At 46.2% G+C, this 27,711-nt stretch overlaps 1 protein-coding gene across 2 annotated transcripts in view; it reads left to right on the plus strand.

Moving 5' to 3' along the window:
• The window catches only part of SLC24A4 (solute carrier family 24 member 4), a 262,868-nt gene that overhangs the window by 116,066 nt on the left and 119,091 nt on the right, over positions 1–27,711 (plus strand). For both annotated transcript variants that reach the window (XM_029597828.1, XM_029597829.1), the window contains exons 5-7: positions 11,965–12,049; positions 15,506–15,609; positions 22,867–22,941. In XM_029597828.1, coding sequence (XP_029453688.1) covers positions 11,965–12,049; positions 15,506–15,609; positions 22,867–22,941 — 264 coding nt within the window. The remainder of the gene's footprint in view (positions 1–11,964; positions 12,050–15,505; positions 15,610–22,866; positions 22,942–27,711) is intronic.

Below are 27,711 nucleotides of genomic sequence, written 5' to 3' on the forward strand. Positions count from 1 at the left end.
GATCGAAGGTGGTCAGAACTGACCCAGGAATTATGGGAGCCCAATTAATATTGAGTGGGGTAGCGCGCCCATTTAAATCACAGGTAAAATATCTAGGGGGGGGTATGACGTTAGACTGTACCCTAAGATTGGGAGCTAATATCTTCTCAGGCACTGCATAAACTGTGTTTCTGGGATTACACATGATGCGACAGTTCAAGCCATTTTTCCCCAACATCTGTGTTTAAAACTGAGATGACCTTCATGTTCGGTTTTTTATTGTTCTTTATTTTTCCTGGGAATTTATCAGGGTTTATTATGACAAGAACTAAAGCAGGAGAAAATCAGTTGGGAAAAAAAAAAAAGGCTCATTATTTTTCGGGGTAAAGATCCAAGTTTATTTTGTTGGACAGAAACCAGGATAATAAAACATTATCAGATTCTCCCACCCACCCACTCAGCAGCATCCCCATCTCTACCCCAACCCCTTCCTAACAATCACTTCTCTATTCTCAACCTACCGAGAATCTCCCTGCCCCCTGCAACAGCATTCATCCTTAGCGATGGTGGCTCCTTCAGCAGCAGCTTACTGACGCTCCCGCACTGTGCAGCACTACACGTCTGCTTTTGTGCAGGGCCAGGGAGCCTGCCGGGAAGTGCTCCTGGTGGTCAGAGCCTGCTCCAGATGCATTTGTGGCACCAAGACAGCAGGTTCTTTGGCTGCTTAGGGGGGTGAGGAGTTGGTACTTGAAACATGACATGGGCAGCACTGGAGGGTGAGCGCTTTTCCTGGTGGGGTGGGGGTTGGGGGGGGGGGGGGTGAGGGGAGTGGGACTCCCAAACACAGCAGGCGCTCTGGCCCACACTGGCTTGTAACAGTGGCTGGCGGCCATGAAATGCTGCATCCGCAGCTCTGGAGCAGTTTTTTTAAATCATCCTAAAATTAGGGTGAACATCGTTTTAAACCGAATGTCACCTTTGGAAAAAATCCAGGAATTTATGGTTGAAAATTGGTACAAACTGAAAATGAAGGGCCCTAGATGTATGTTGTGGCACTAGTGAATCTGGACTACTATAAGACTCCTCTTGTGGGGCTACCAGTGAAAAGCACCTACCAGTTACAGTTAGTCCAGAACGCAGTTGCCTGTGTTTTATCTTCCTGTCAGTTTAGGAATCGGGTCAGGCCGATTCTGAAAGAGCTGCACTGGCTTCTGGTGACATCGATCACTGTGTTATGTTTAACCTTCAGGGCATTAAATGATCGAGGCCCTTCTTATTTGAAGAGTCATATCTCACAGTGGGGCTGATGTTAACATTAGTGCAGCATTTTACTCTTGTTTTAGCTCACATTTTTCAGTGTTAACTCTGGTATTTAACAGGGATTTTAACGCCTAAAAAATGCGTGTTAAACCAGGAGTAAAAACCAGCATTAAAATTTGTAGAGTATGGAGGCAAAGAAGACACTTCAGGCAGCTTTCATCGCAGGCAGGAAGAGAGAAGGGGTGAGCCCTCACGAGGCTCTTCTTTTTATTGTACATTCATACAAAGGCAGATGATGTGTCATTACATGATTGGCTACTTTCCCATAGCAACAGACGAGTCCCTACACTATTGGCTTTGGCTCAGGGGGTGTGCACGGATCATCTCATTGGCTGCTGAAATCTATACCTCCTGACTTTGTCCTGCCTCTGACTAAGGAACACCCAGCCCTTCTTTCAGGCTAGCAGGGTTAATTATAAGCCACAGAAATACATGAAGTCAGGTATCCTCTCCTAGGCAGAGACTTAAGCACAAGTGATGCTTTTATTCAGGCAAAGGTCAGGGAAGTTAGTGTTTAAACCCCAAATTGGCCCGCTGGCAAAGCTTATATTTCCCACAAAAATTAGCACGGGTTCATGCAAATCTCATGTAAAAGAAGGCATTAGCTATTCGCCAGCAATGCACAAAGGTGCATTAAAGGGCAGGCAGCTTAAAGCACATTTTCTTAATGCTGGAAATTTAACTCCTGGGTCAGAGCAGGAGTTAAACTTACATTTCTGGTGACAATGTTATACAATTGTTATGGCCCAGTGTGGTAGCGTCTAGTTGCTTCTATCAGACTGAGTGCTGCGGTAGAATAACTTTGGCCTCCAGAACTGTGAGTTTACTCCACCTCGGACCCAGGAGTTTAATTTCCAATGTAAGTTCTCTAGGTGAGCACCTATAGCCGAACCGGCACTGTGCATACTGTTTAAGTGTCCATGCCTATCCCAGGGAGTTTACCCTTTCTTCAGCTACTTGTAAGTGCCCATTCCTGGGAGCTAATGCTTGCATCAGAGGCCATTTTGGCAAGGAATGGCATGTAAAATCAAAGCATAAGCTTTCTGGGACAGGCATCTATAGCGAGCTTAACAAAGCATAAGCTCTCCGGGAGGACACCTGCATCTGAACAGGATACCAAAATCGGATGCACAGTGCCAAAGTGCATACTCTTCAGTGGAAGGTGCCTGCCCCAGACAGCTTATGCTTTGATTTTCCTTGCCATATCTTGTCGAAATAGCATTGCATGTGAGACTGGTGCTGTGTAGCCCAACTTATAGGCAATGTTCTCTCCACCTAGCTTGATGTTACCCAGGTAGAGAGTCCATCAAGCTAGGTTGAGAGAACCTTGCACAAATATCATCTTGGAGTGAGTTTCCTCATTCCGTAGGTCATCAAATCTTCACAAGAGACCACTGTTCTGTTCGTACATCTCACTTTGAATGTCAAATTGGCCCCTAACTCCCTACACTAATACCTAAATCTCACCTCGCGTTTCTAGGTGGGCCACCCATAAGGATACAAATACCTATCTAGGGAGAGCTAGGTGCGCTCTGTCTCTCTCTCTCTCTCTCTCTCTCTCTCAGGAAATACAACAGGTCTGGCACTTATTGCACAATCTGAAAATGTTATCACAATTTGTGCTACCTTAGCTCTTCACATAGGTAATTAGTGCAGATTGCAATAAACTGTATATTAGCATAAAACACACCCCTTTTGCTATCTCATTTTGATAAATCCAGGCCTAAGTGACTTATCCATCTAAGGGTCTCATTTAAAAAAGCATTTTTCCCATAGACACAGAATGGGAGAAAAGCCTTAGTAAATCAGACCCTAAGTTTGTAGCCAGATAACTTAGGTGTGGGGAATATGTGGATTGGGGAGGAGTCGAGTTAGCCGGATAAGTTACCCGGATAACTTTGGGATATGGGACTGTCCTAGAGTTAATTGGATAAAATTATCTGGCAAACTTTTAAGATAGGGATATTCAGCGGCACTACCACGCTCCTGAATATCCCAGCTAAGTTAGCCGGATAAGTGGATGCACAGCAACTCAATATGGACCCCAGTATTGAATAAATTAATGGAATCGCCATTTGAATTATGTTGTATAGTTCTTTATTCTTCTAACTATTAAGGTATAGAAATAAAGACCAACAAAAAATAATAGGTAATACCCGTTTATAATAGACTAATTAGTCAAGAAATGTATTTAGTGCAATATAAAGATTACCTATGATTTTTTTATTTGACTTTTATTTCTGTGCATTGAAAGGGACTAGCATGGCAAACATGCTACTCTTACAATGGTAAATTTCCTAGTATGTAGACAGATGTATTCAGGACCAGTGGGTTTATGCTCCCCTGCCAGCAGATGGAGAAGGAGCAAGCTCACGTCATAATGTATATATATATAAACCTACAGTGACCCCAGCCTGCCATTATTCTCTGTCTCCAGCAGATGGTGGACGTGCATCTCCCTAAGGGGATTGTTTTGAGATTTTTGAAAGGAGTAAGTTGAAGTTCTAAATAACAGGAAAAGAACGCCCCGCTGTCCTGCTGTGATAACTAAAAGTCCTTCCCCCAGTTGAAAATTCCTGAGGTGTGCCTTGGTCCGGTAGCTGGGTTTCCTGGCATGGACTTAACTGCTAGTTCAGCTGAAAGGCAGTGGGTGCAGGAGGCCAAGCGCAGAGGTGACAGAGGATGCCCTCTCCCCCAGCAGGCAGAGACCATCTCTGTACTCAGTCGGTAAGCACTGAGCTCAGGTAAGGGTTAAAAAAAAAAAAAAAAGGAGAAAGTTTTACCCGAATCAGAGACAGAGGGGTTTCAGGACTTCCTCTAGTCTCCATTCTTGGCGCGCCATGCAGACATTGGTTCCCACACCCGTTAGGGTTGGGGAACTGGGCAGCCTGGCAGGTTTAGCGACCCCCGGTGGGCTAGGCTTTGCACTTAGGCTTTTTTCTTGCTTGCTGCGTGGTAGGCCGTGGCAGCCATTTTTGTGCGCTCTTGTATGTGTTCTGCTCTCAGTAGGCCATCGGTGTGCACAGTGGGGCAGATTTTAAAACCTGTGCATGGGCGCATATTTGTTCGCGCAACCTGCCGCGAACAAATCTACGCCCGATTTTATAACATGCGCGCGTAGTCGCGCGCATGTTATAAAATCCAAGGTCAGCGCGCGCAAGGGGGTGCATGATTGTGCAACTTGCGCGCAGCGAGCTGTGTAGCCTGCCTCCATTCCCTCCGAGGCCACTCCAAAATCGGAGCGGCTTCGGAGGGAACTTTCCTTCTGCCCCCCAGCCCTACCTAGAACCCCCCCCTTACGGATCCATAAAGTCAAGAGGCTGTCAATGAAGAGTGGGTGGCTCACCAGAATGACGGCTACTGCCTGGAGATAATACCCTTATTCAATAAACATACACATGGTTACTGTGACTCCAACATAGCTCTAAGCTTCAACAGCAAGAGGAAATGTGGAAAAAAGGATTTGCACTCACAAAGCGGGGAGTAGCTGGCTTGTTACGGCGGTTACTACCCCAAACCAAATAAGCCTGATACTTCACTTTCAATGCATATCCAGCATAGCTCTCTGCTTCAACGGCAGGGGAGAAGAAAAACTGATACTTCACGCATATCCAGCATAGCTCTCTGCTTCAACGGCAGGGGAGAAGAAAAACTGATACTTCACGCATATCCAGCATAGCTCTCTGCTTCAACGGCAGGGGAGAAGAAAAACAACCAATAAGGGCTGAATAACAGTCTGGGTAAAACAAATAAGCATGGGTGTAGCTTGCTTATTGCGGCGGTTACTACCCCTAACTAATCAAGCTTGATATTTCACTTGGATGCAGCTCCATCACTGCTCTCTACATTAAAGGTGGGGGTGGAAGGGAAATAGAACCAAAGAGCTAAGAGAAACAGATAAGTATGAGAAAAAAGAAGTGTGAAGCTTGCTGGGCAGACTGGATGGACCGATTGGTCATCTTCTGCCGTCATTTCTATGTTTCTAAGTTACGCCTGCCGGGAGGCAGGCATAACTTATGCGCACCAGCCAACGGTCGGCCCGTGATCCCGGGCACAGCGGCAAATGGCCGCTGTGCCTGGAGGCTCAGGCCACGCCCTGCCCCCTTCGGACTGCCCCAGACCGCCCACGTCCCGCCCTTTTTGCAAGCCCCGGGACATACGCGCTTCCCGGGGCTTGCGCGCCCCACCGAGCCTATGCAAAATAGGCTCGGCGCACACAGGGGTTTTTTTTAAGGGTTACATGGTTGCGTCTTGCCATGCTTTCTTCTAGGTGCTTATTTTTTGGGCACATTTAATTTTTGAGCGCAAGCTGTTCTGACACACATTTTCTGTAGCAATGGCGCCGGTAAGCAAGAAGCCTAAGTGTCTTCCTATTTGTGTTGCTTCTCATATTAGTGCTTCTCAGCCTGACCTGACTTCTAATCTGTGTCAGCGCTTCTCAGACGCTCAGGGAGAGTTGTCTTCCTTGGATTTTGCTAAGCCTCGTTCTTCCCATTCTGATGATGGGTTGGTCATGGCCTTGACTGGGGGGATGCTAGATCTTGGTTCTCCCTTGACTGGCTACTCTGCTGGCGAGGGCAGTTTTGTGGGACCATTTCTAGTTCCTTCTTGGCTTGGTCTGGACTCGACTGTTTTTTCTTGGGTGGAATTTTTTCAAGGCTTACAAGTCTTTCTTCAGGTGCAGTCTTGCGCTTCCCCCATTTCTGTCCTCAGCCAATGGCTCCTCCCTCTTCCAGTCTTATACTTAAGTGCGGGGGCTTGCCTCGGCATCCTGCAGGTGTTCCCGACAGGAATCTGGATGGCACTCATGATGAGGTTGATCTTGATTCCCTGGAAGATGGGAAATTCCTCCAGGGCTGGAATCGTATTGAACCATATTGCGGTTCTTTAATAGAGATGAACTGCTGTCCTTGATTTCCCAGAACTTGAAACAACTGGGTATTCCTGGTTTGGATACTATGTCAGAGGTGAAGAAGAATCCCATTTTGGTTTCCTTATGTAAAGCCTCTTGTTTTTTCCCTGTGATGGATGCCATCCAGGAATTGATTGATCTGGAATGGGATGCCATACGTTCTGACCACTACGTAGTCTTTCCTTACGGTTGTTGACTTTGAAGACTGTGTTCCTGGTGGCTATATGTTCTGCCTGTTGGATTTCTGAGTTGCAGGCCTTGTCTTGCTGGGAGCCGTTCCTTTGGGTGATTATGGGGGCATTATAGCTGCATACTGTTCCATCCTTCTTGCCCAAGGTAGTCTCGGACTTTCATTTGAATCAGTCTATCTCCTTGCCATCCCTGGATAAATGCAGAGGAGTTTGCCTCTTGTGCTCCTTGGATGTTAACAGTCTTGTCGTGCGGTATCTGGAGGTCTCCAAGTCTTTTCGAAAGATGGGTCACCTGTTTGTTCTCCATGGCAGAAGTAAGCAGGGGCTCCAGCTTCGCGGGCTACTACAGCTCAGTTGGATTAAGGAGGTGGTCACGGCCGTATATGTTGATGCTGGATAGCCATTGCCTACTCAGGTTAGGGCTCATTCCACTAGGGCTCAGGCAGTGTTATGGGCGGAGGTTGGAGGTTAGTTCATTGTCTCTTGTCTATATCTGCCGAGCTGCGACTTGATCCTACTTACACACTGTTTCTAGGTTTTTTTGTCTGGATGTGCAGGCTCAGGAAGATGCAGCCTTTTCATGTGCAGTGTTGACTGGGCCATGGGCAACCTCCCACCCTGTTGGGGAATAGCTTTGGTACATCCCACTGGTCTTGAGTCCATCTGTCTACATGCTAAGAAATGTAGAAATTACTTACCTGATAATTTTGTTTCCTTAGTGTAGACAGATGGACTCAGCTTCCCACCCTCGGCTGCCACATGAGTGTGTCAACAGTCTTCTTGTGGAGCTCTGGGTCCCAAGAAATTACTGGTAAGTATTCATCTAGTCCCTAGCTTGGGGTACCTAGTATCTTATATGAGTTCATTGTTTATGGGTAGTTGAGTACAGTTCTGGTTATCTGTTTTTAATCATGTTTTTAATCAAGTTTTTTGCTAGTCTGTCCACAGTTGCTTTTGAAGAGAATACTGGCAGGCTGGGGGTCACTGCAGGGTTATATGTACTGTGACATCAGCTTGCTCTGTCTCCATCTACTGGCAGGGGAGCATAAACCCACTGGTCCTGAGTCCATCTGTCTACACTAAGGAATGGATATTCTCTGAACTGAATCTGGACTGCTAAACTCAGTCCCTGATCTGACATGTTCAGCTGTTGCTCTCCGTCAGTTCTGGTGGATTTTTTTATTTTATTTTATTTTATATTTATTGCAAGATTTTTTAATTATACATTCAAGTATAAGCTTGAAGAAGAAAATTACAATGACATTAAAGCAGTAAATGTACTAGACTCCTACTAATATATAATTAAGGAAAATAACAATTATAATGTCATAGTGATCCCAAGTCCTCTAAATGGGGAGGACCCAACACCACGGACGACACTTCAATTTAAGGAAAGCGAACCAAAAGAAAGGCTAGATAAAGTGGAATGGTTACATAGTTTAGAAAGAAGATCTGACCCTTACGAGGTTATACAGTTTCAGATAAAGATACATCATTCAAAGAAGACGTTCTGTCAGCAATAAATTTAGATAATTGAGAGAGTTGAAAAAACGTATATGTAAGGTCACGGTATTTAATAAGGTATTTACGTGGGAATTTTAGGAAAAATAAAGCCCCCATCTGCAAAACACTTGGTCTCATCAATAAAAACTGCTTCCTCCTAGCTTGAGTATCTTTAGCCAAATCTGGGAGCATTTGCACTTTCAATTTCAGGAATAGCTACTTGCGATTCCTGAAGTACATTCTCAATATCCAGTCTCTATCCGAGTCAAGTAAGAAAGAGACAATTAAAGTTGCAGGCTGTGCTTCCACTAATTCAGATTATTCCAAAATTTCAGAAATATTCAAAGGTGACAATATCTGCAGGTCCTGGCCCTCAGCAGGTACCTTCTTCATTGATGGTAAATAAAAAAAACTTTTGTTATTGGAGGTAGCGTTGGTTGGGATAATTTTAAAACCGCTAAAGCATACCTAATCCACATATCTTTTGCAGAAACCGTTGAAACTTTAGGGAAATTTATTAGCCTTAAATTTCTCCTTCTCATTTGATTATCCAAATTTTCAATCTTCTTTAGTAAATATTGATTATCTTTCATTAAGGACTGGTGTTGACCATTTAAATTTCCAAGATTTGATTTTAATGAGTCCAGAACCTGAGCATTTTTTACATTTTCTTCTTGAAGGAGCTTAACCTGAGATTCAATTTCCCTAACTTTCTTTTCCAATGGATTGAGCTGAGATGTTAAATTAATATTAAGATTAACAATAGCATCCCAGATAGTTTCCAAAGAGAAAACTTCAGGTCTTACCATAGGCAGTATTTTTATTCCATTATCTTCAGAGACGCCTTTTCCTGTTGTAAATCTCTCTGAATCTCCATCTCTCCTCTAGGTAGGATCTCCCCCAAGACGCCGAAGGTTTTAGAATCGGTAACGCGGTTCAAAGATTCAGCCGCTCTGTGCTAGTCCTCAATTCCCGTGTCATCCTCAGTCGACATATGCAAACGCAGTATAGCTGTCTTAATCTCTGCCGGATTCTCGGGAGCCATTCTTTCAGCCGGGGAAAGAGATGTAATGGAGTCATGGGGGGGGGTGGGGGGGTCGGCTGTAAAATCATCTTCACGACCCAACTCCCGTGACTGCACACCCGGCTGACCATTCCCCCACAGAACTTGTGCGTCCATCAGTCCTACCAGTAAACCCGACTGGGAGGCTTCGAAAACTAGCCTCTCCCAGGCCCTACGCTTCCGCCCAGAATGCGGCATAATCTCAATAAGGATGCAATAAGGAGATTAGCGTGTCCAAAACGCGCACCCAAACAACTGTGTAGCAGATTTATTTATTTATTTATTGAGTTTTATATACCGTCATTCGGTAGAGCCATCATAACGGTTTACAAAAATATACATTTTTCTTAGTAGTTGTGTAACAGAAAAAACAATGTGAACGTTATACATTTTCTTAGTAGTTGTGCAACAATAAAAAACAATTTGAACAATATCAGAAATAAGCATATCAAGTCCAGAGAGCATTATTAGGTTGGAAGAGGAGGGTATGCAGTTCACGGTGAAGAGAATGTATTAAGAGGTTTATAACTGAGAGTTCAGTTGAGAGTTGGAATGATCAGACGTCTGAGGGTCAGTGTAGAATTTGCGGAACATTAGTGTTTTTAGGTCCTTTTTGAATATTTTTAAATTCCATGTAGATGAGGCTATTAGCTATTATCCCCCAATGCCGAAAATCACTGGGCACACAATGCACACTTTTTAACGCGGCAAATTTAACTCCAGCCTCGGAACTGGTGTTAAGTCAACCTGCAAGTCAAGGGCTCAAGATAAATTTAAAATTATTGAAATTTGTGGTTTCTCCTACCTAGTATCGTTGTGACGCTATCATTGGTGTTTAAAAATAAAGGTATAATGTAATGGCTAGATCTAAAAAAGAAATTCTGGACGCACACTTTACACACACAATAGCAAGTGAAGAAATCGGCCTGAAGCGGGATAAAACGGATGCACGCCCATTGCAATTCTGGGCTCCCTATGCATTTGAACACTAGGGACGCACAATATTTCTCTAGCATGTCGTCTTTAATACTGCAACGGGCGCCCAGGGGATGTGGATATGTGCACGTTAAGAAAACAGGAGCTTAATATGAGCACCTGTTTTAATGTGTGATTTATTGCATCAGCCCCTCAGAGTGCAATCTGTCCATGCACATATTCCTCTCCCAAGCCCCCAAATTTGCACACCTACTTCAGAGAACATGCCATCTAAGGTATGGAGTGCAGATTGCAAAGATTTTAAAATAACCGTGCAAGAGAATTCGTACAGAAATATAGCAGAGTTGAAAGGATGCCAGATGCAAGAGTGCAGGGTTCTGGCTTTAGGTGTGAGGGTCCTGGGGCGTGTGGATCGCTCCCTGATGTGCTGTGTTAGAATCCAGTCATGCGACTAGTTGACAATTTTATAATCGCTAGTTGATAACTTTAGAATCCAGCCAGTCGTGCTTCCAGCTCAGGCAGTTTTAAGCCATCTCTGATTCAAGAGTTAAATTCCCCCCCCGATACATAAAGACGCGCTTAAGCAGTCTGAGCTTTAACGCGCCTCCTGCATTGCAGGGCAGTGCCTAATTGATTCGCTAGCATGGGATTTGCATTTAGGGGTGCTCTGACAGCTTGGGGGTTTAACCCGTATTTTAGCTTATAGCTTTTTTTTTCCATACAAAACCCTGTAAATATCAAGGTTAAGTTTGCACTGAAAAGCGCACGTTAAAATAGGGGTTAGAACCCGCACTAAGGTCAGCGCACCTTATTACATCATCCCTTTTGAGTGCTACAAACAAAAGACAGAAACCAGCTGATATTTCTCCCTTCCTTGAGTTTTGTGTTCATAGGGAACTGCCGGGCAGGAGGAGCACCTGCAAGCTGGCAGCACAGGTTTCGCTGTAAGCAATTAAAGGGGAAAAGCCACTGGTCTCCCGAATCACGAGTTACTGCCCAGCCCAATTCCTTGGTCCACACTGGTGTGAGAGTTAATGGAGCAAGAACGGAAGAGAGAGGAAAATTCTTGTTCTCGGCCGTGAGCCTAAGGGTATTGTAAAACAGGAAGCAGGAAATAAATCAACACAGCATATAACCAGAGCTGTGGCTTTCTGGATGACTTTACTTTCTTACTGGGGCATGGGGGGTGGTGGTGAACAATAGCAGCAGGGCAGTAGCGTCTGGATTAATTACAGTAAGGCATTTTGCTTTGATTAGCAATAATGAAAGGTTTACTTAGGAGCAGGGCCGGTGCAAGGGTATTAGGCTCCCTAGGTGAACCTTCTGCCTTGTGCCCTGCCCCTCCCCTCCCCCCCCCCCCAGTCCAGGCTCCGGCCCCAACCTCATTCATTCAGACAGGCCCCCCTCTCTTATACACACACGTGTAGGTTCCTTGTCTCATTCACACATGCACCCTTACACAGGCTCCCTCCCTCTCTCTCTCACTAACACCATTGCTCTCTCTTACACACACAATCCCTCTCACTCACACACACGCACAAACAGAAGTGCCACACACAAACAGAAGTGCCGCTCGTGGCCCGCCGAGACTCTGCTTCTGTCGGGCGTGAGCAGTGGGATGGGCTCTGCTCCTGGCCCCACATGGCTGCTATTTGTCGCCCCCTAATGGCTGGCACCCTAGGCGATGGCCTAGTTCGCCTATTGGGAAGCACAGGTCCTGCTTGGGAGTGTTTTCACTAGAGACGTGTGTCAATTGACATAGGCTGTGAATAGGTAGAAAACAGGAGGATCTTTTTCTCTTAAATCTGTTTTTCGATCATCTAAAAGAAGCCGATACATGCAGTTAATTCATAAGGACTAAGAGTGAACCTTCTTCTGGCTTAGGAGTTGTCTTTTACATTGGCTGGCTGAAAGTTTTAGATCTTTTCTTATTTTCCTGTGGCTTTTGTCATTGATTTACGGTGGGAACCAGGAACCGGCAAGCTTTGGTCCGTGGGAAGGCCTCCTTTTCAGTGTCCTCACCCGCTCTGCACAGTGTAACGGTGAATTTTGTCTTTCAGAAGTTGCACATGAGTGAAGATGTTGCCGGAGCTACCTTCATGGCAGCGGCAAGCTCCACGCCAGAGCTGTTTACCTCCGTGATAGGTAAGAAGCACCAGTCTAAAACATGCCAAAGAACAAAGCAGCACATTGCACGCAATCACGTGATTTCACCACGCCCTCCCATTCAGACAAGGGATTCCTTCTCTCTCTTTTAGTTTTCTAAACTTTCCAAATACTGTATCTGTCCACTAAGACCCCTGATAAGAAGAAAGCTGGTAGATGGGGCAATTTTCAACAACGCCCGCATAACCATGGTCATTTCCTAAATAAGAACCGGGTCGGGTCCAGCGGCAGCTCCCACCTTCCACTTCTTTTCCCAACAGCGGGGAAAGGGAAGCGAGTTCAAAACGGCTCTGGCTCTGTGACCTGGCAGAAAATCACCCCTGCCCCCGTGGTTACAAAGTCTGCAGGTGCTTTTATCCAGGGAATTTGCACCAGTTCTCAAGCTGACCTTCCCTTTTTGAAGATTGTCATGAGAAAAAAAAAGTACTGGCAAAGATTTAAGTAATTTTTCAATGCAAAGTAAATCAGGGACTTTGGAAAATGCAGAACTGCATGCGTTGTTGACTGGCCCGACATATCCCAACCTTAGAGAACATCTCCAGGTAAAAACTACTCGCGGTGTGAAACAGTGTTCATATTTTTAGGCATGTGGAGAGTGGGCAAGTTTCAAAAAGCTTTTAAAAGTTGTCCTGATAGTGGGTTTCTACCCTAAAAAAGAAAAATGTTTTATTTTGACAATCAAAATATGAAAATATTGCCAAATTTGCATACATGATTGTTATGGGATTGTTTTTTAACTTCTGATGAATTAACCAAACTTCTAATGCTTATCAGACCCAAGGTTCTGAAAATCCATTTTAACCCTGCAGCGAATAATTTACAGATTTGTTGGTCTGCGGATTATGAAGTTTAAAAATGTGCTTTTTTATTTGCATCTCGCTTTTTTCTAGTGGTCCTTTTCTTTTTTTTTTTTTTGTAAATAGCAATTTTATTCTAACACATAAAAACAGTCATATAAGCCACAACATGAACAGTTACAAACTGTGATTGTTAGCAATGGCAAATATATGCACTTATTTTAGGATCCGTTGATAATAACATAGTTTTACAGCATTGCTAGAACCCAGTATAATCCACCCTCCCACGAAAGAAAAAAAAAGTCAGGGACTAGGTGACGTCCCACCGGTTTTTAACCCCCTGTTGCCTGGATCGCCAATGGGTGAAAGGGCCCCATATGGAAGAAAATCTAGGAATTGTATTATTTTTAAGGGCTGCCAGTTTGTATAATTCGCTCGTCTTATCTAACCGTTGGGTCACTAACTTTAAAGGCGGACAGGTAGCTGATTGCCATCCTGCTGCCACCTCGCACCTAGCTGCAGGTATAATCTGATGGATCAGTACCCACTCTCTTGAGGGACAATCCAATGGTAAATTCAGCAGCACAGGCTCGGGGGTGACAGATATATCGGCCTTCATAACACCTCCTGAATTGGAGAGGAAACCGTACTCCAGAATTGTTTAATCAGGGGGCACTCCCACCACATGTGCAAGAAAGAACTTCCCGTCCCGCATCCTCTCCAACCATGATCACCTCTAGGGGGATAGGCTTTGTGTAAACGCACGGGTGTCAGGTGCCACCTCAGAAGATCTTTATAGCTCTTTTCTGATAAAGAGGGTTGAAATCAAACTACGTTTAGTATTAAGAAAAACTGGACCCCCCACTCTTCTTCAGAAAATTCTTACCCCAAATCCCTTTCCCATGCTTTAATGAAGGATGGTTTCATGGTAGGGTCCTTGTTCATGAGACTGTACACCCTAGAGATTGCACCCTTCAGCCTATCTGCTTGTTCACACCAGTGCTCAAACTGAGATCTTCCCAAAGACAGGTCCTCCCCTACTTTTTCTTGCCGCGGAAAATGCTGTAATTGAAGAAATTTGAAAAACATCATCCTTCGTCAGTTGATATCTATCCTTAAGGTTGGTAAAGGTTAAAAATCCCTCAGGAACCCCATAACGTTCCCAATGTAAGAATATCCTTTGCCTTCATACCTCCTAAAGAGGTAGGAGTTCCACCCCGGTGCAAATAATTTATTGTGGAATAAGGAAAAGCTAAAAAAAATGCCTTCTCCTTCCTACTAAATTATATTGCCCTTGTTTCCATATCCATAAGATATTACTCGTTATTGGGGGGAAGGTCTTTGTTCACCAGCCAAGTTGTATGGGCCGCCACGTAAGAGCCCACATTGGCATACTACCTGTGAAGAATTGTCCCAGCTCCACCCACCGTTTCTGTTCACCCCTCCTATTCCAATCTATGACAAGCTCTTATTTGTGCGGCCACATAATGCCACCGAAGATTCGGGATCCCCAAACCACCTCTTAATTTAGGTCTGAACATTATACTACTGGCCACCTTGGGTGGCTTTCGCTTCCAGATAAATGCGAAAATTGCATTTCTGCCAGCATTTTAAAGCAGCAGTGGTGGATGTGTGGAAAGGCAATGACTGGAAAAGATAACAAAATCTTCTAGTGGTCCATTTTAATACAGGAACATAGCAAATCTCAGATAGGAACAGGTTGTGAATATTGTCAAGGGTGAAGGAAAAGATGACCGGAAGGCAACAAATGGGAGTGACAGTCCTGGCTTTAATAAGCTTAGGGGATGATTTTATAACAGGCGGGCTGTTATCTGGCCAAGTTACATCAGTATTCAAAGTGAGCTTGCATGTGTAAGTTTGCTAGAAAAAATTTCCCAGCAAGACTGCATGCACGCACAATTGTACCTGCTATTTTGAGGCATGCGCTTTTGTCAAAATGATTTGCATGAATACTTTTAAAAATCTAAAAGTGGGCATGGGAGGCCCAGCCCAGCCTAGACTCTACCCCCTCCCATCCCCAAATACATTTTTGTAAAGGGCCATTTCTGCAGATAAAGCTCTTCTTTACCCCCAGAAGTCCCTCTGAAAATTACCCTAATGGAATGTAATTTTCAAAGATGGGAAAGTCCACAAATACGTTTCACCTGCAGACTTTCGCGGACACATTTGCTTTGATAATTCTTGGAAAATACGCATCAAAACTCCCATGCACAAAAAGTTACACCTGACCCTGGCATGGCGTAGCGTGTATGTGTTTAAAAATCAAAAGTGTGTGTGTGTGTGTGTGTGTAAATCTGAACTCCGCCTCAATTCCCTTCACCTCCACCCCGGAATGCCTCTTTTTGTTCATGCACAAAAATATGCACAAAATTTAGTTGCATGTATACTTTCCTCATGCCAAAAACCAGTAAACTTTCTACTGAGCCATTTACATGCATAAATCTGCTTTCTTATACATGTAAGTGGCTTTGAAAATTCGGCCCTTAAAGGCTATAAGAATATTAAGAAACAAAAAAAGCTTCTCTGCTTGCAAAAATGCATTCAGCACTAACCTTTGCTTAAGCTACAGGAGCTGAAATCACGTGCAGTTCTTGACCTCCATACTCTGTCCATGCAGGCGTGTTTATCACTCATGGTGATGTAGGCGTGGGAACCATTGTTGGCTCGGCGGTTTTCAATATTCTGTGTATCATCGGAATCTGTGGGATATTTGCAGGCCAGGTGAGTCACTTTCTATTTCCTCAGGTGGCAGCTTACAAGCATTATTTATGGTTGCTATACTTGTAAGTAAAAACTGGGTTGTATGTTTTCAACTCTTTATCACTGTCAGGCATATCTAACAGGCACGGGATGTTTTTGAAAGTATTCAGTGCACTTGAAAGTACTTTTCAAATTATTTGCCTTTTTCTCAGGTGGGCGGAATTTGCCAGGGCTGGAAATTGCCTGGTAACACAAATTTGGGCATGAGAAGACATCTGTGTCTTCCTTGGCGAAGTCTTCACAGCTGTAATGTATGCAGTGCTGATGTTTCAAGAGCATTGAGTGCTCTGAGTTGGACCTTGGCCCTTGAAGTTATTTTTTTTTGACCTCTTGTTGGTTTAGTTAGTTGGGTCAAAATAATCTGCAGCTGACGGAGAAGGAGTCATCTGAATTGGAATCTAGTTTGCAGAGGGTGACATGAGTGGTTCTCTTCCTGAACTTCTGGAATGAGCACTGCAAGAGCCAGATGTGTCCACCTGCACTGTGATCGCAGAAGAATCTGCACGGTCAGATATTTTGTGCAGAAGTCTTTTGTCAATGATGGGAAAGTAAATATCACGTTATTTTAGACACAGTTCATCGATAAAACATAAAGGAAGCTTTATTTGTCTTACCGGGACCAGCAGAAGAATTATTCAGTTTATTTATTCTCTATTTATTTGTCATATTTAGAACTCCCCTTTCTCACAGGACAAGCAGGATGGTTGTCCTCACAAATGGGTGACATCGAGGATGGAGCCCACCACGGAAAAACTTCTGTCAAAGTTTAACAGAACTTTGACTGGCCCCTACTGGGCATGCCCAGCAAGGCACTGACCCTGCAGCCAGCAGGGGTCTCCCCTCAGTCTTCTTTTTTCCGCGCAGCAGTTGCCACGCGGTGAAAGGAGCTCTTCTTACCACGTTCCTGACAGGAATTCGGTTTTTCTTTCCGAAGAAAAATTTGCCCCTCAGGGGTCTCCCTTCGACAAATTTTTGTCACCTTCGCGGACTCCGGTAAGTTTTTTGCCGTTTTTCATCGACTGCCGTCGATTTTGGCCCTCGAGGCCTGTTGGCACTTACCGATCCCGCGGCTAAATTTGGCCCTAGGCCATGGCGACGGGGTTCCGTCGTTGTCCGGACTGTACTCGGACTATGTCAATCACAGACCCCCATAGGGTTTGTGTTTTGTGTTTGGGTAGTGAGCATGATGTCCTGACTTGCACCAAATGTGCCTTAATGACACCTAAGGGTCGCAAAGCCAGGATGGAGAAGATGGGGCTCCTCTTCCATGCACCCACCCCAACGCCATCGATAGCATCGACGTCATCGGAACCGGCACCGTCGAAGTTGCACCACCATCGTCAACCCTCCGGTGACCGTCCACCATCGATGACTTCTCGGCCGTCGACTCCTGTCCCCTCCCCGGATGGGCGAGGAGACCGAAAGGACAAGCATCGCCATCGACGGCACAAGTCTCGGCCTGTCGAGGATCCACAGTCATCGACCTCTGAACAAGCCGAGCCACCGACTAAGAGGCCTCGATCAGACTTGGCACCGTCCACGTCTCGTTCGCAGGCATCGAGGAAACCCTCACCCTCTCGGGGTGTGGGAGCCGTGATCCCACCGGTTACGGTGGTCCCTCCGGCTCTGCCTCAGCCTCCCTCTCCCGTCGAGCCGGGTATTGTTACCCCTGGTCTCCGGGCAGAACTGGACCGGCTGGTCCAGGAGGCCATCGAGAAAGCGATGCAAAGGTTCCAACCTCCACCGGCACCGTCTCCGGCACCGACTCCGGCACCGCCTCCGGCACCGACTCCGGCACCGACTCCGCCACCGAGGAGGGAACCGTCCACCGAGCCTCTGGTGGAGGCGCTAGCACCGCTACTACACCGCATGGAGGCACTTGTACATGCCCTTCCATCGATGATTCCAGTAGCACCGACAGCGCCACCGTCTCCGACAGGATTCTCATCGGCAGGAGAAACACCGTTCCTGATTCCCCCTTCCGGGGTGGTCCCATCGGTGCCTTCTCGTATATCTCCACCGATTTATCCTTCGGCTCCATCGATTCCAAGACCGGCACCGATTCCATCGGCAGCACCGAAGCCCTCGATGCCATTCCCAGTACCGCTTGCAGCACCGGTTCCTTCAAGGTTTCCTTCGATGCCTTCGGATCCTCAGCCAGGTCCGTCAGGGCTTCAACCCCCAAGTGATCCCTACGATACCTGGGGTGATGATACATCTTCTGACACAGATTTACCATCACCACCTTCTCCTACAGAGAGTAGAAAAAGATCTCCTCCAGAGGATCTCTCCTTTATCAATTTTGTAAAGGAGATGTCAGACATTGTACCTTTTCAGCTGCAATCTGAGACCGATGACAGACACCAGATGATGGAACTGCTCCAATTTTTGGATGCTCCAAAAATCATCGCTTCCATCCCCATTCACCAGGTGTTTCTGGATCTCTTAAAGAAAAACTGGGAATCTCCTTCATCTGTGTCACCAGTTAACAAGAAAGCTGACTCCACATACCTCGTCCAGTCAGCACCAGGCTTTCAAAAGCCTCAACTGGATCATCGCTCTGTTGTGGTTGAGTCCGCTCAAAGAAAGGCCAAGCGTCTAAAGCCACACTCTTCCACTCCACCTGTCAAGGACAATAAATTCCTGGATAGTGTGGGACGGAAAGTGTACTATGGAGCTATGTTGATTTCTCGCATAGCTTCATATCAACTTTACATGACTCAATATAACAGAGCCATCCTTAAACAGATGCAAGATTATGCTGACACATTACCGGACCAGTACCAGCCACAGCTTCAAGCCCTTCTTAACAAAGGGTTTGAGGCGGGGAAGCACGAGATCAGAACGGCTTACGATATCTTCGATGCTTCCACAAAAGTTTCAGCTACTGCCATCTCGGCCAGACGTTGGGCCTGGTTAAAGTCATCCAACCTTCGCCCAGAGGTCCAGGATCGTTTAGCGGATTTACCCTGCTTAGGGGACAATTTGTTTGGAGAACAAATTCAGCAAATTGTAGCTGAATTAAAAGATCACCACGAGACGTTGAAACAGCTTTCCTCTGTTCCGTCTGAGGTTTCCTCCAAACAACCACTTAAGAAGGACTCTAAAAAGTCGTTCTTTCGGCCACGTCGTTACTATCCTCCATCGGCCAGGCCTCGTCCAGCTCGATCCTCTACCAGACCTCAGCCACGTCAGCCTAGGAAACAAAGGCCTACTGTAGCCCCTCCTCCTGGGCCTGCGGCTGGCCTTTGACTCCCCTGTAGGGAGCACATGCCAAACCCCTCTTCCAGACATCCCTGTAGGAGGTCGACTGTACCATTTTTTCCAAGCTTGGTTGCAGATCACCTCAGATCAGTGGGTACTAGCAATTATCGCACAGGGTTACCACCTCAACTTCATAACTCTTCCGACAGACTCCCCGCCTCTTCAAGCGTGGAGTCTAACCACCCATTTGGCTCAATTACAACAGGAAGTATCTCTTCTTCTGCAATCAAATGCTATAGAACCCGTCCCTCCCTCTCAACGAGGGAAGGGATTCTATTCCAGATACTTCCTAATACCAAAGAAATCAGGAGGACTACGTCCCATTTTGGACCTTCGAGCCCTCAACAAATACCTTTAAAAAGAGAAGTTCAAAATGGTAACCCTTGGCGCGCTGCTCCCTCTGCTACAAAGGGGGGATTGGCTGTGTTCTCTCGACCTCAAGGACGCTTATACTCACATTGCGATCGCAAGATCCCATCGCAAGTATCTGCGCTTTCTGGTAGGCCGCGACCATTATCAATACCGGGTATTGCCTTTCGGTCTGGCATCTGCTCCACGAGTCTTTACCAAATGTCTCGTAGTGATAGCAGCATTCCTACGGAAGGAAGGTGTCCACGTCTACCCCTACCTGGACGATTGGCTAATCAGGGCCTCCACCCAACAGATTGCCCAATCCTCCCTAACATTGACAATTCAAACACTCCTTTCCTTAGGGTTTCTTGTCAATTACGAGAAATCTTGCTTAGTCCCATCTCAAACCTTATCCTTCATTGGGGCAGACTTGGACACCTTACAGGCAAAGGCTTACCTTCCTCATCAGAGGGTTCACACCCTAATCTCCCTAGCTCGCCAGCTCCAGTCTCAAAACACTGCCAAGGCTCGCCAATTCCTCATTCTCCTAGGTCACATGGCATCCTCGGTCCAAGTCACTCCCATGACCCGACTAGCCATGAGAGTAACACAATGGACTCTACGACACCAATGGATTCAAGCTTTTCAGCCTCTGTCCTCCATAGTCACTGTTACACAAGCGATGCGCCTGTCTTTAACCTGGTGGATGACTCAGGTCAACCTCCTTCAGGGCTTACCTTTTCTCTCACCGGATCCGCAAGTAATCCTAACCACCGACGCTTCTCACATCGGTTGGGGAGCCCATGTGGACGACTTCCAAACCCAAGGGTTATGGTCAAAACAGGAAGCCGAACACCAGATAAATTTCCTGGAACTTCGAGCAATCCGCTATGCGCTCCGAACTTTCAAAGATCATCTATTCCATCAGATAATCTTAATCCAGACGGACAACCAAGTGGCCATGTGGTACATAAACAAGCAGGGAGGCACAGGATCCTTCCTTCTGTGTCAGGAGGCTGCGCAGATTTGGGCGGAAGCCCTCTCCCACTCTATGTACCTCAGGGCCACTTACCTGCCGGGTGTAGACAATGTATTGGCAGACCAGCTGAGCCGTGTCTTCCAACCACACGAGTGGTCACTCAACCCTCTCGTAGCGACCTCTCTGTTTCGAAAGTGGGGTTTTCCCCGCATAGACCTCTTTGCGTCCCCTCAGAACCACAAAGTGGACAATTATTGCTCTCTCATTCGGAGCCAGCACTCTCGGCCGAGGGATGCGTTCTCCCTCAAGTGGACAACCGGTCTGCTCTATGCATTCCCTCCACTTCCTCTTGTGTCAAAGACTCTCGTGAAACTACGCCAGGACGGAGGAACCATGATCCTGATAGCACCTTACTGGCCACGCCAAGTATGGTTTCCAATACTCCAGGATCTCTCCATCCGCAGGCACATTCCTCTGGGAATGGACCCGCATCTGCTCACTCAAAACGACGGATGCCTCCTCCATCCCAACCTCCAAGCCTTGTCCCTGACGGCATGGATGTTGAAAGGTTAGTCCTTCAACCATTTAACCTTTCAGATTCCGTTTCTCGTGTCCTAATAGCTTCACGAAAGCCTTCCACAAGAAGATCTTACTCATACAAATGGAAAAGGTATACATCATGGTGCACTTCTCAGTCCCTTGATCCCCTTTCCTGTCCAATCTCGAAATTCTTGGACTATTTATGGCATCTCTCTGAATCAGGTCTTAAAACCTCTTCTATAAGAATGCATGTCAGTGCGGTAGCCGCCTTCCATAAAGGTATTGGGGGTAGTCCTATTTCAGTACAACCCCTGGTAACGCGCTTTCTTAAGGGCTTGCTCCATCTGAAGCCACCCTTGCGTCCTCCAGCCCCATCCTGGGACCTTAACCTGGTTCTTGGTCGTCTAATGAAACCACCTTTCGAACCTCTGCACTCCTGTGACTTGAAATATCTCACTTGGAAAGTGTTATTCCTTTTGGCTGTTACTTCAGCTCGCAGGGTTAGTGAATTACAGGCCCTAGTTACCTATCCGCCTTACACTAAGCTCCTGCAGGACCGGGCGGTACTTCGCACTCACCCTAAATTTTTACCTAAGGTAGTTTCGGAGTTTCATATTAATCAATCCATCATACTACCTATCTTTTTTCCCAGGCCCCACTCCAACTCTGGAGAACAGACCCTGCATACCCTAGACTGTAAGCGGGCTCTAGCTTTTTACCTAGACCGTACAGTTTCTCACAGGAAGAGCACTCAATTATTCGTCTCTTTCCATCCTAACAAGTTAGGACAACCTGTGGGTAAGCAGGCTCTTTCCTCCTGGTTGGCGGACTGCATTGCTTTCTGCTATGAGCAAGCTGGCATCCCTTTTCAAGACCGTGTTAAAGCACACTCTGTGAGGGCCATGGCGACGTCAGTGGCACACCTTCGATCAGTGCCGCTTCCGGACATCTGCAAAGCTGCAACCTGGAGTTCCCTCCATACATTTGCAGCCCATTATTGTTTGGACAAAGCTGGAAGACAGGACTCCATCTTCGGCCAATCTGTCTTGCGTAACCTTTTTCCAACCTGATGTACCAACACCCTTCCACCTGCCCGGTAGGGTGCGGATGCCCTTTCCCAAATTCCACCCCAGTTGTTGTGCCTGCTGCATACCGTTGGGTGCATTTGGTGCAAGTCAGGACATCCTCAGCTCGGTACTCACCCATTTGTGAGGACAACCATCCTGCTTGTCCTTTGAGAAAGCAAATGTTGCTTACCTGATGTAACAGGTGTTCTCACAGGACAGCAGGATGTTAGTCCTCACGAAACCCGCCCGCCACCCCGCGGTGTTGGGTTCGTTTTCTTTTTACTTTTTAGGCACTGCCTGTAGCTTTGAAAATCAGACTGAGGGGAGACCCCTGCTGGCTGCAGGGTCAGTGCCTTGCTGGGCATGCCCAGTAGGGGCCAGTCAAAGTTCTGTTAAACTTTGACAGAAGTTTTTCCGTGGTGGGCTCCATCCTCGATGTCACCCATTTGTGAGGACTAACATCCTGTTGTCCTGTGAGAACACCTGTTACATCAGGTAAGCAACATTTGCTTTCCCAGAGCTCAAGGCATGGAACACACATAAATCTATATGAGCTCCTGCGGCAATACTGTGGATTTTTTTTTTTTTACTCTTGTTCATCTTTATGTTTCTATAGCAAAAGTTTATTAAAAATTGGTGGAAGATCGATGGGATTGTTTTAGATGCCATTCTGATAGATTTCTTTGCTTCTGAGCATTTTGCTCCTCGCAGCTAGGTGAGAGGGAGGGGGGGTGGCCATTGTGCCTTTTCCTGATGGCATCTGTACAAGGATAAGGGTCTATGTGGTTTCAAAATCGTACTGTGACTATTTTCGGATAGCTCTTAACACTGGAACAGCTCGAGAAAAAAATCCATGTTCAGTTAAAGAATTCACGATATGCAGTAGATGTCCATTGACAAAGCTGCCCATGCTGGTATTTAAAAAAAAAAAAAAAGATATTTACGCTAACCTTTAGTTTTTTTCTTTTGTTCCTTTCTAAACATTTGAAATAACAATGCTCTGCTATTTATTGTCAGGTTGTGCATCTGACCTGGTGGCCTTTGTTAAGAGATTCGATGTTCTACACCATATCAATAATAACGCTTATTACAGTAAGTTGTCCTAACACTGGCAAATTAACTTTCAATGTGTTTACTCCGTGACACTTCTGAGTAGTTCTGGGAAATATCTCCATGTTTATTGTTAGTAACCTTTAGGGGATGGGGAATTTTTCAGTTTACTTTTTTCTTTTTTTTTTTTTTACAGTCTCGCTTATCTTACTTCTGTTAACAATTGTAGTCTGTGGTGTAGCTGAAATATTTTGAAACTGCTATAACTCCAGCTAGACCAGAAGTCTGTGGCCCATTGGCTTTATAAAAAGAGATTTCGACATAGCTGACTCACGATTGGACGCGCATTTTGGACACACGTCCATAACCCCCGATGCAAAACGGAGGTTAATACACATCCAAATCGCGCGTCCAGTGGAGCAAGTAGGTAATAGTACTCATCACGTGTAAATTCAGGTTGATGAGGCTATTATCTATCTACCCCAATTCAAAAAAAAAAAGTGCACCTGACATACATTTTAACCCACAAAAATTAATGCATGCCTGGAGCAGGTGTTAATTCTTGAGGAGCCCAAAAAAAAATTACAGAAAAGCAGAAAATACTGCTTTTCTGTTCCTTTTTTCGGTTCTTCTGACGTAATATTGTTGCTGCCTCTCCTGGATGCCCGCTGCCAAGTAGGCGGTAAGGGCGCACAATTTTCCCTAGTGCTTCCTTTTTACCATGGCACCTGATTTAAATATTAAATTGGGCGCTCGAGAGAGGTGGATCGGTGCATGTAAAGGGAGCAGGCTCTCAATCATGAGTTCCCTTTTAATGCGCGTCAATACTGCATCGGCCTGAAAGTAAGTTAAAATGTTCCTCATGAATGCACAACTGTAAAAGAGAATACCATTAATTACATAGGAGTAAACTACATTACGTAAGTAATTATAAATACATTAAGGGGAAATTTTATAACAGCCCGCGTAAATTTGAAATCACTTGAACATGTTAACACCAGTTTTCAAAAGAAAAGTACACATTTTCTCAGCATTTAGACAGATTAATCCACGACCAGTGGGTTATGCACATCTACCAGCAGATGGAGACGGAGCAAAGCTGACGTCACAGTATATATATACCTCTGCGCTGTCATCAGCCCGCCAGCATTCTCTGTCTCCAGCAGATGGTGGACGTGCATCTCCCTACGGAGGATTGCTTGTTTAAAAAAAAAAAAAAAGACAGAGATAGAGAAAAGAAGAAGGAGATTAATCATGTACCACTTCTCCTGAGCTGATATCTCATGATCCCTCCCTCAGTTGAGTGCCTCGGTCCAGTAGCCAGTTATCCGGCATGGACTTGGTTGCCAGGAAAGAATCAACTGAGAAGCTAGCAGGTGCAGGAAGCCAAGCATGGCAGTGAAAGCATTAGCCCTCTTCCCCCGCAGCCGGAGACAGACTCTGTAATCGGCCGGGATGGGCTGAGCTTAGGTAAAGGCATGTAAAAAAAAAAAAAAAATAATAATAATAAATACATAAAAGAGAGAGGGATAATTTTAATGATTCCTCTCCCCCTCTTTAGGTCTGGTCTCTGAGTCTCGGTGCATCGATCCAACGTTTGTGAGGGGTTTGTGGAGTCGTGGCAATTTTGGTGGGTTGAGCAGCCTTTTGGCTAAGCCCTGCTCTCAGTCTTCTCTGAGATGCCGCGTGGTAAGCCTCAGTGCTGTTCATGCGCTTCCTTCTGCTCGAGTCTGCCGCAAGACACTGACTGATGTCGGTTCGTGCATGCGCATCCAGGTTGGACTGCGCGGATTGGGCTTCCAAATTTTGGGCATCTGTAGTTCGAGCATTCATCAGATCCTGGTGCCTAAGCTCTTCATCCATGAAAGAATATGCGCTTATGGGACGTTCTGTATCAAATATAGGCATCCCATACTTGGGCATCCTGTCCAGGCTTGCTTTGTACGGACATAAAGTTGGATGCACAATTATCAGACGCTTGTTTGTAAGCGTGCTGCTAGTGGACATCTTATCCATGGCGCTAGTAGCAAAAAATCCTAAGCATCTTGCGATTTGCACTGCTTGCCATATTCGGGCATCACAGGGTGTCCCCTCTAATCTGGAAGCTCAGGGAGAGTTTGTCTATCACTGATTTGCTGCATTCCGGCCCTTCCCAGCAGGATGCAGGAATGGGACTGGAGGGGGAACTATCAGAAGTTTTGCATGGTTTTGGGGCTTCCCTAACTGGAATTTCAGCAGGGGAGGATTTCTCAGTAGGCACCACTCCGCCTGCTGGTTTTGATATGGATCCTTCCGCCCTTTTTCTTGGGTGGAATTTTTCAAGGGCTGCAGTCCCTTCTAATGTTTGGTGGAGTTGGACAAACCTGGTGCTGCAGATAAGCATCAGAGTACGCCTCGGTCTCCTGTGGGTTCCACTGATGGGGACCCTGCTGGCTTTAATGTTGAGGGCAATCCTTACTCCCTGGAAGATGGAAAAATCCCTTCGGGTTTGGAGTCACATAGATGGGTTGCTGGCTCTGATCTCCCAGACACTGACAATGCTGGAGAGTCGGGTGTTGTTTCCATGTCTGAGCCAAAGAGGAATCCCATTTTAGTACTTTGATTGGCCTTGAATGAGGTGCTCCGGAAGCTAATTTTAAAGGGGAACAAGCCTTGGTAGGGCTGAACTCCCTTGCTCTGATAGCGAGAGAGATCAGTTGTGTTTTCTGAAAGTGGATGCGCTGGTGTGTGAAGTCTCCAAGCAGTCAATCTTTCCTATAGAAGGGGGAACGGCATTGGAGTATGCGCAGGATAGGAGAATTGAGGCTATCTTTGCGGAGGCCTTGAGGCGATGGCAATGAATTGCAGTTAACCTCTTGCTCCCTGGTGCTCATGCTTATTTGCTTCTAACTCAGAAAGTCGATGAGACTGGTTTGAATAACAGGGCAGTGATGGAACCGTCAGCCACCTTTTTGGCGGAAGCGGGCTGCGCCTTGGTCCATCCCTTGACCAGGCGTCAGCTGTGGCTGAGAATTGGTCGGCTACTACAATTTCAGAGTCTAATCTTATGAAATTGCCCTTAAAGGATCACTGTTCTGGGAGTGAGTTGGAGTAGATGACCAATAAGTGGGGAGAGTCCCAGGTCCTTGTTTGCCAGAGGATTAAAAGCAGGCTCTGCGTTATTTCAGCGTGAGGGGCCTTGCTAGGTGTTTCAGATGTTTTCAACCCTACATAGAAGTGGCTTCTCAGAGGGCTTGACTTCTGAGTAGATCTCAGTCCTTCAGCCCAGGCAGCCCAGATGGTGCATAGGCTTGGGCGGCGATGCATCCCGACCTCCTCAGTGAAGGTGTGCCATCCACCTCTTAGAACTGCAGATAGGGGTTCGCCTGTCTCCTCTTATTGGAGGTGAGTCAAGATTACATCAGACAGTGGGTTCTGGAGGTGATAAGGGACGGCCATGCTCTGGCATTCTGCGTTCCTCAGGATGGCTTCATGCCTTCTCCCTGCGACTCGCCGGGAAAGAGGTTGGCAGTGGAGGTTACATTATCAAGGCCTCTGAGCTGGTGGACCGTGATTACAGTGCTTAAGTCACAAGAAAGTACAGGCCATTATTCCATTTATTTCATTGTACCCAAGAAGGAGGGTCTCATCCTGGTCCTAAAGGGAGTGAATAATCATTTCAAGTGGCTTGTTTACGCATGGAAACCTTATGCTCGATGATAATGGCATTACAGTCGGGAGAATTTCTTACGTCTCTGGATTTATTAGAGGTGTTTCTACATATTCACATTCGGCTGGAGCATCAACGGTTTCTGTGGTTCACTTTTTTGGGGTGATGACATCAGTTTTGAGCGCTACCTTTTGGTTTGGCCACCACACCCAGGAGCTTCTCCAAGGTCCTGGTAGTGGTAGTGGCAGTGTCGAGTAGGATGACATTCTGTTCCATCCTTACCTACACGTTTGGATAATTTGGGCCAAGAGCAAGGAGAGAGTCTTCAGATCTCGTGCAAGGTAGTTTCCTTGCTGCAATAACTAGATTAGATGCTGAACCTGTACAAGAGCAAGTTGCAGCCCTCTCAGATGTTGGAGTATCTCGGTGTTCATTTTGACACAAAGCAAGGCAGGGTGTTCCTGCCAGAGGCCCATATTCTGAAACAGATAGCTCAGGTGCGGCTATTGACAGAAACAATTCGCCTGGCAGCAGGGTCTTACCTGCAGGTGTTTGGTTGATGGTAACCACCCTAAAAGTGGTTCCGTGGGCAAGGGCGCCTAAGCATCATCTTCAGCGCACACAGCTTGTATGATGGAGTCCAGCTGGACAGGGAGAGAGATGTGGATGAATATCGTCTGTTGCGGACCTTGGAAGTCAAGAGGCATCTGATGCGGTATTGGAGGTTATTAAAACCTCTCAGGAAGGCTGACCACCTGTTTATTCTCCATGGTGGAGGTAAACAGGGTGAGTCAGCGTCATGGGCTACGTTAGTCCATTGGGTTAAGAAGGTTATCACTACTGCGTATGTGGATGCTGAGTAGCCTTTGCCTAAACGGGTTAGGGCTCATTCCAGTAGAGCTCAGGCAGGGTCATGGGTGGAGCTTCGATTGTTGACTCCTGTTGAGATTTTCCGAGCTGCGACGTGCTCCTCCTTACACACTTTTTCCAGGTATTACTGCCTAGATGTACAAGGCCTGAGAGGGCACAGCCTCTCTGTGTGCAGTGTTGGTTTTCTGCGGGCAGCCTCCCTCCCTGTTTGGGAGTATCTATGGTACATCCCACTGGTCGTGGATTAACCTGTCTGAATACTGAGAAATAAGAAATTACTACTTACCTGATAA

Source organism: Rhinatrema bivittatum, chromosome 4 (genome assembly GCF_901001135.1).
Source record: "Rhinatrema bivittatum chromosome 4, aRhiBiv1.1, whole genome shotgun sequence".
Taxonomy (NCBI): Eukaryota; Metazoa; Chordata; class Amphibia; order Gymnophiona; family Rhinatrematidae; genus Rhinatrema; species Rhinatrema bivittatum.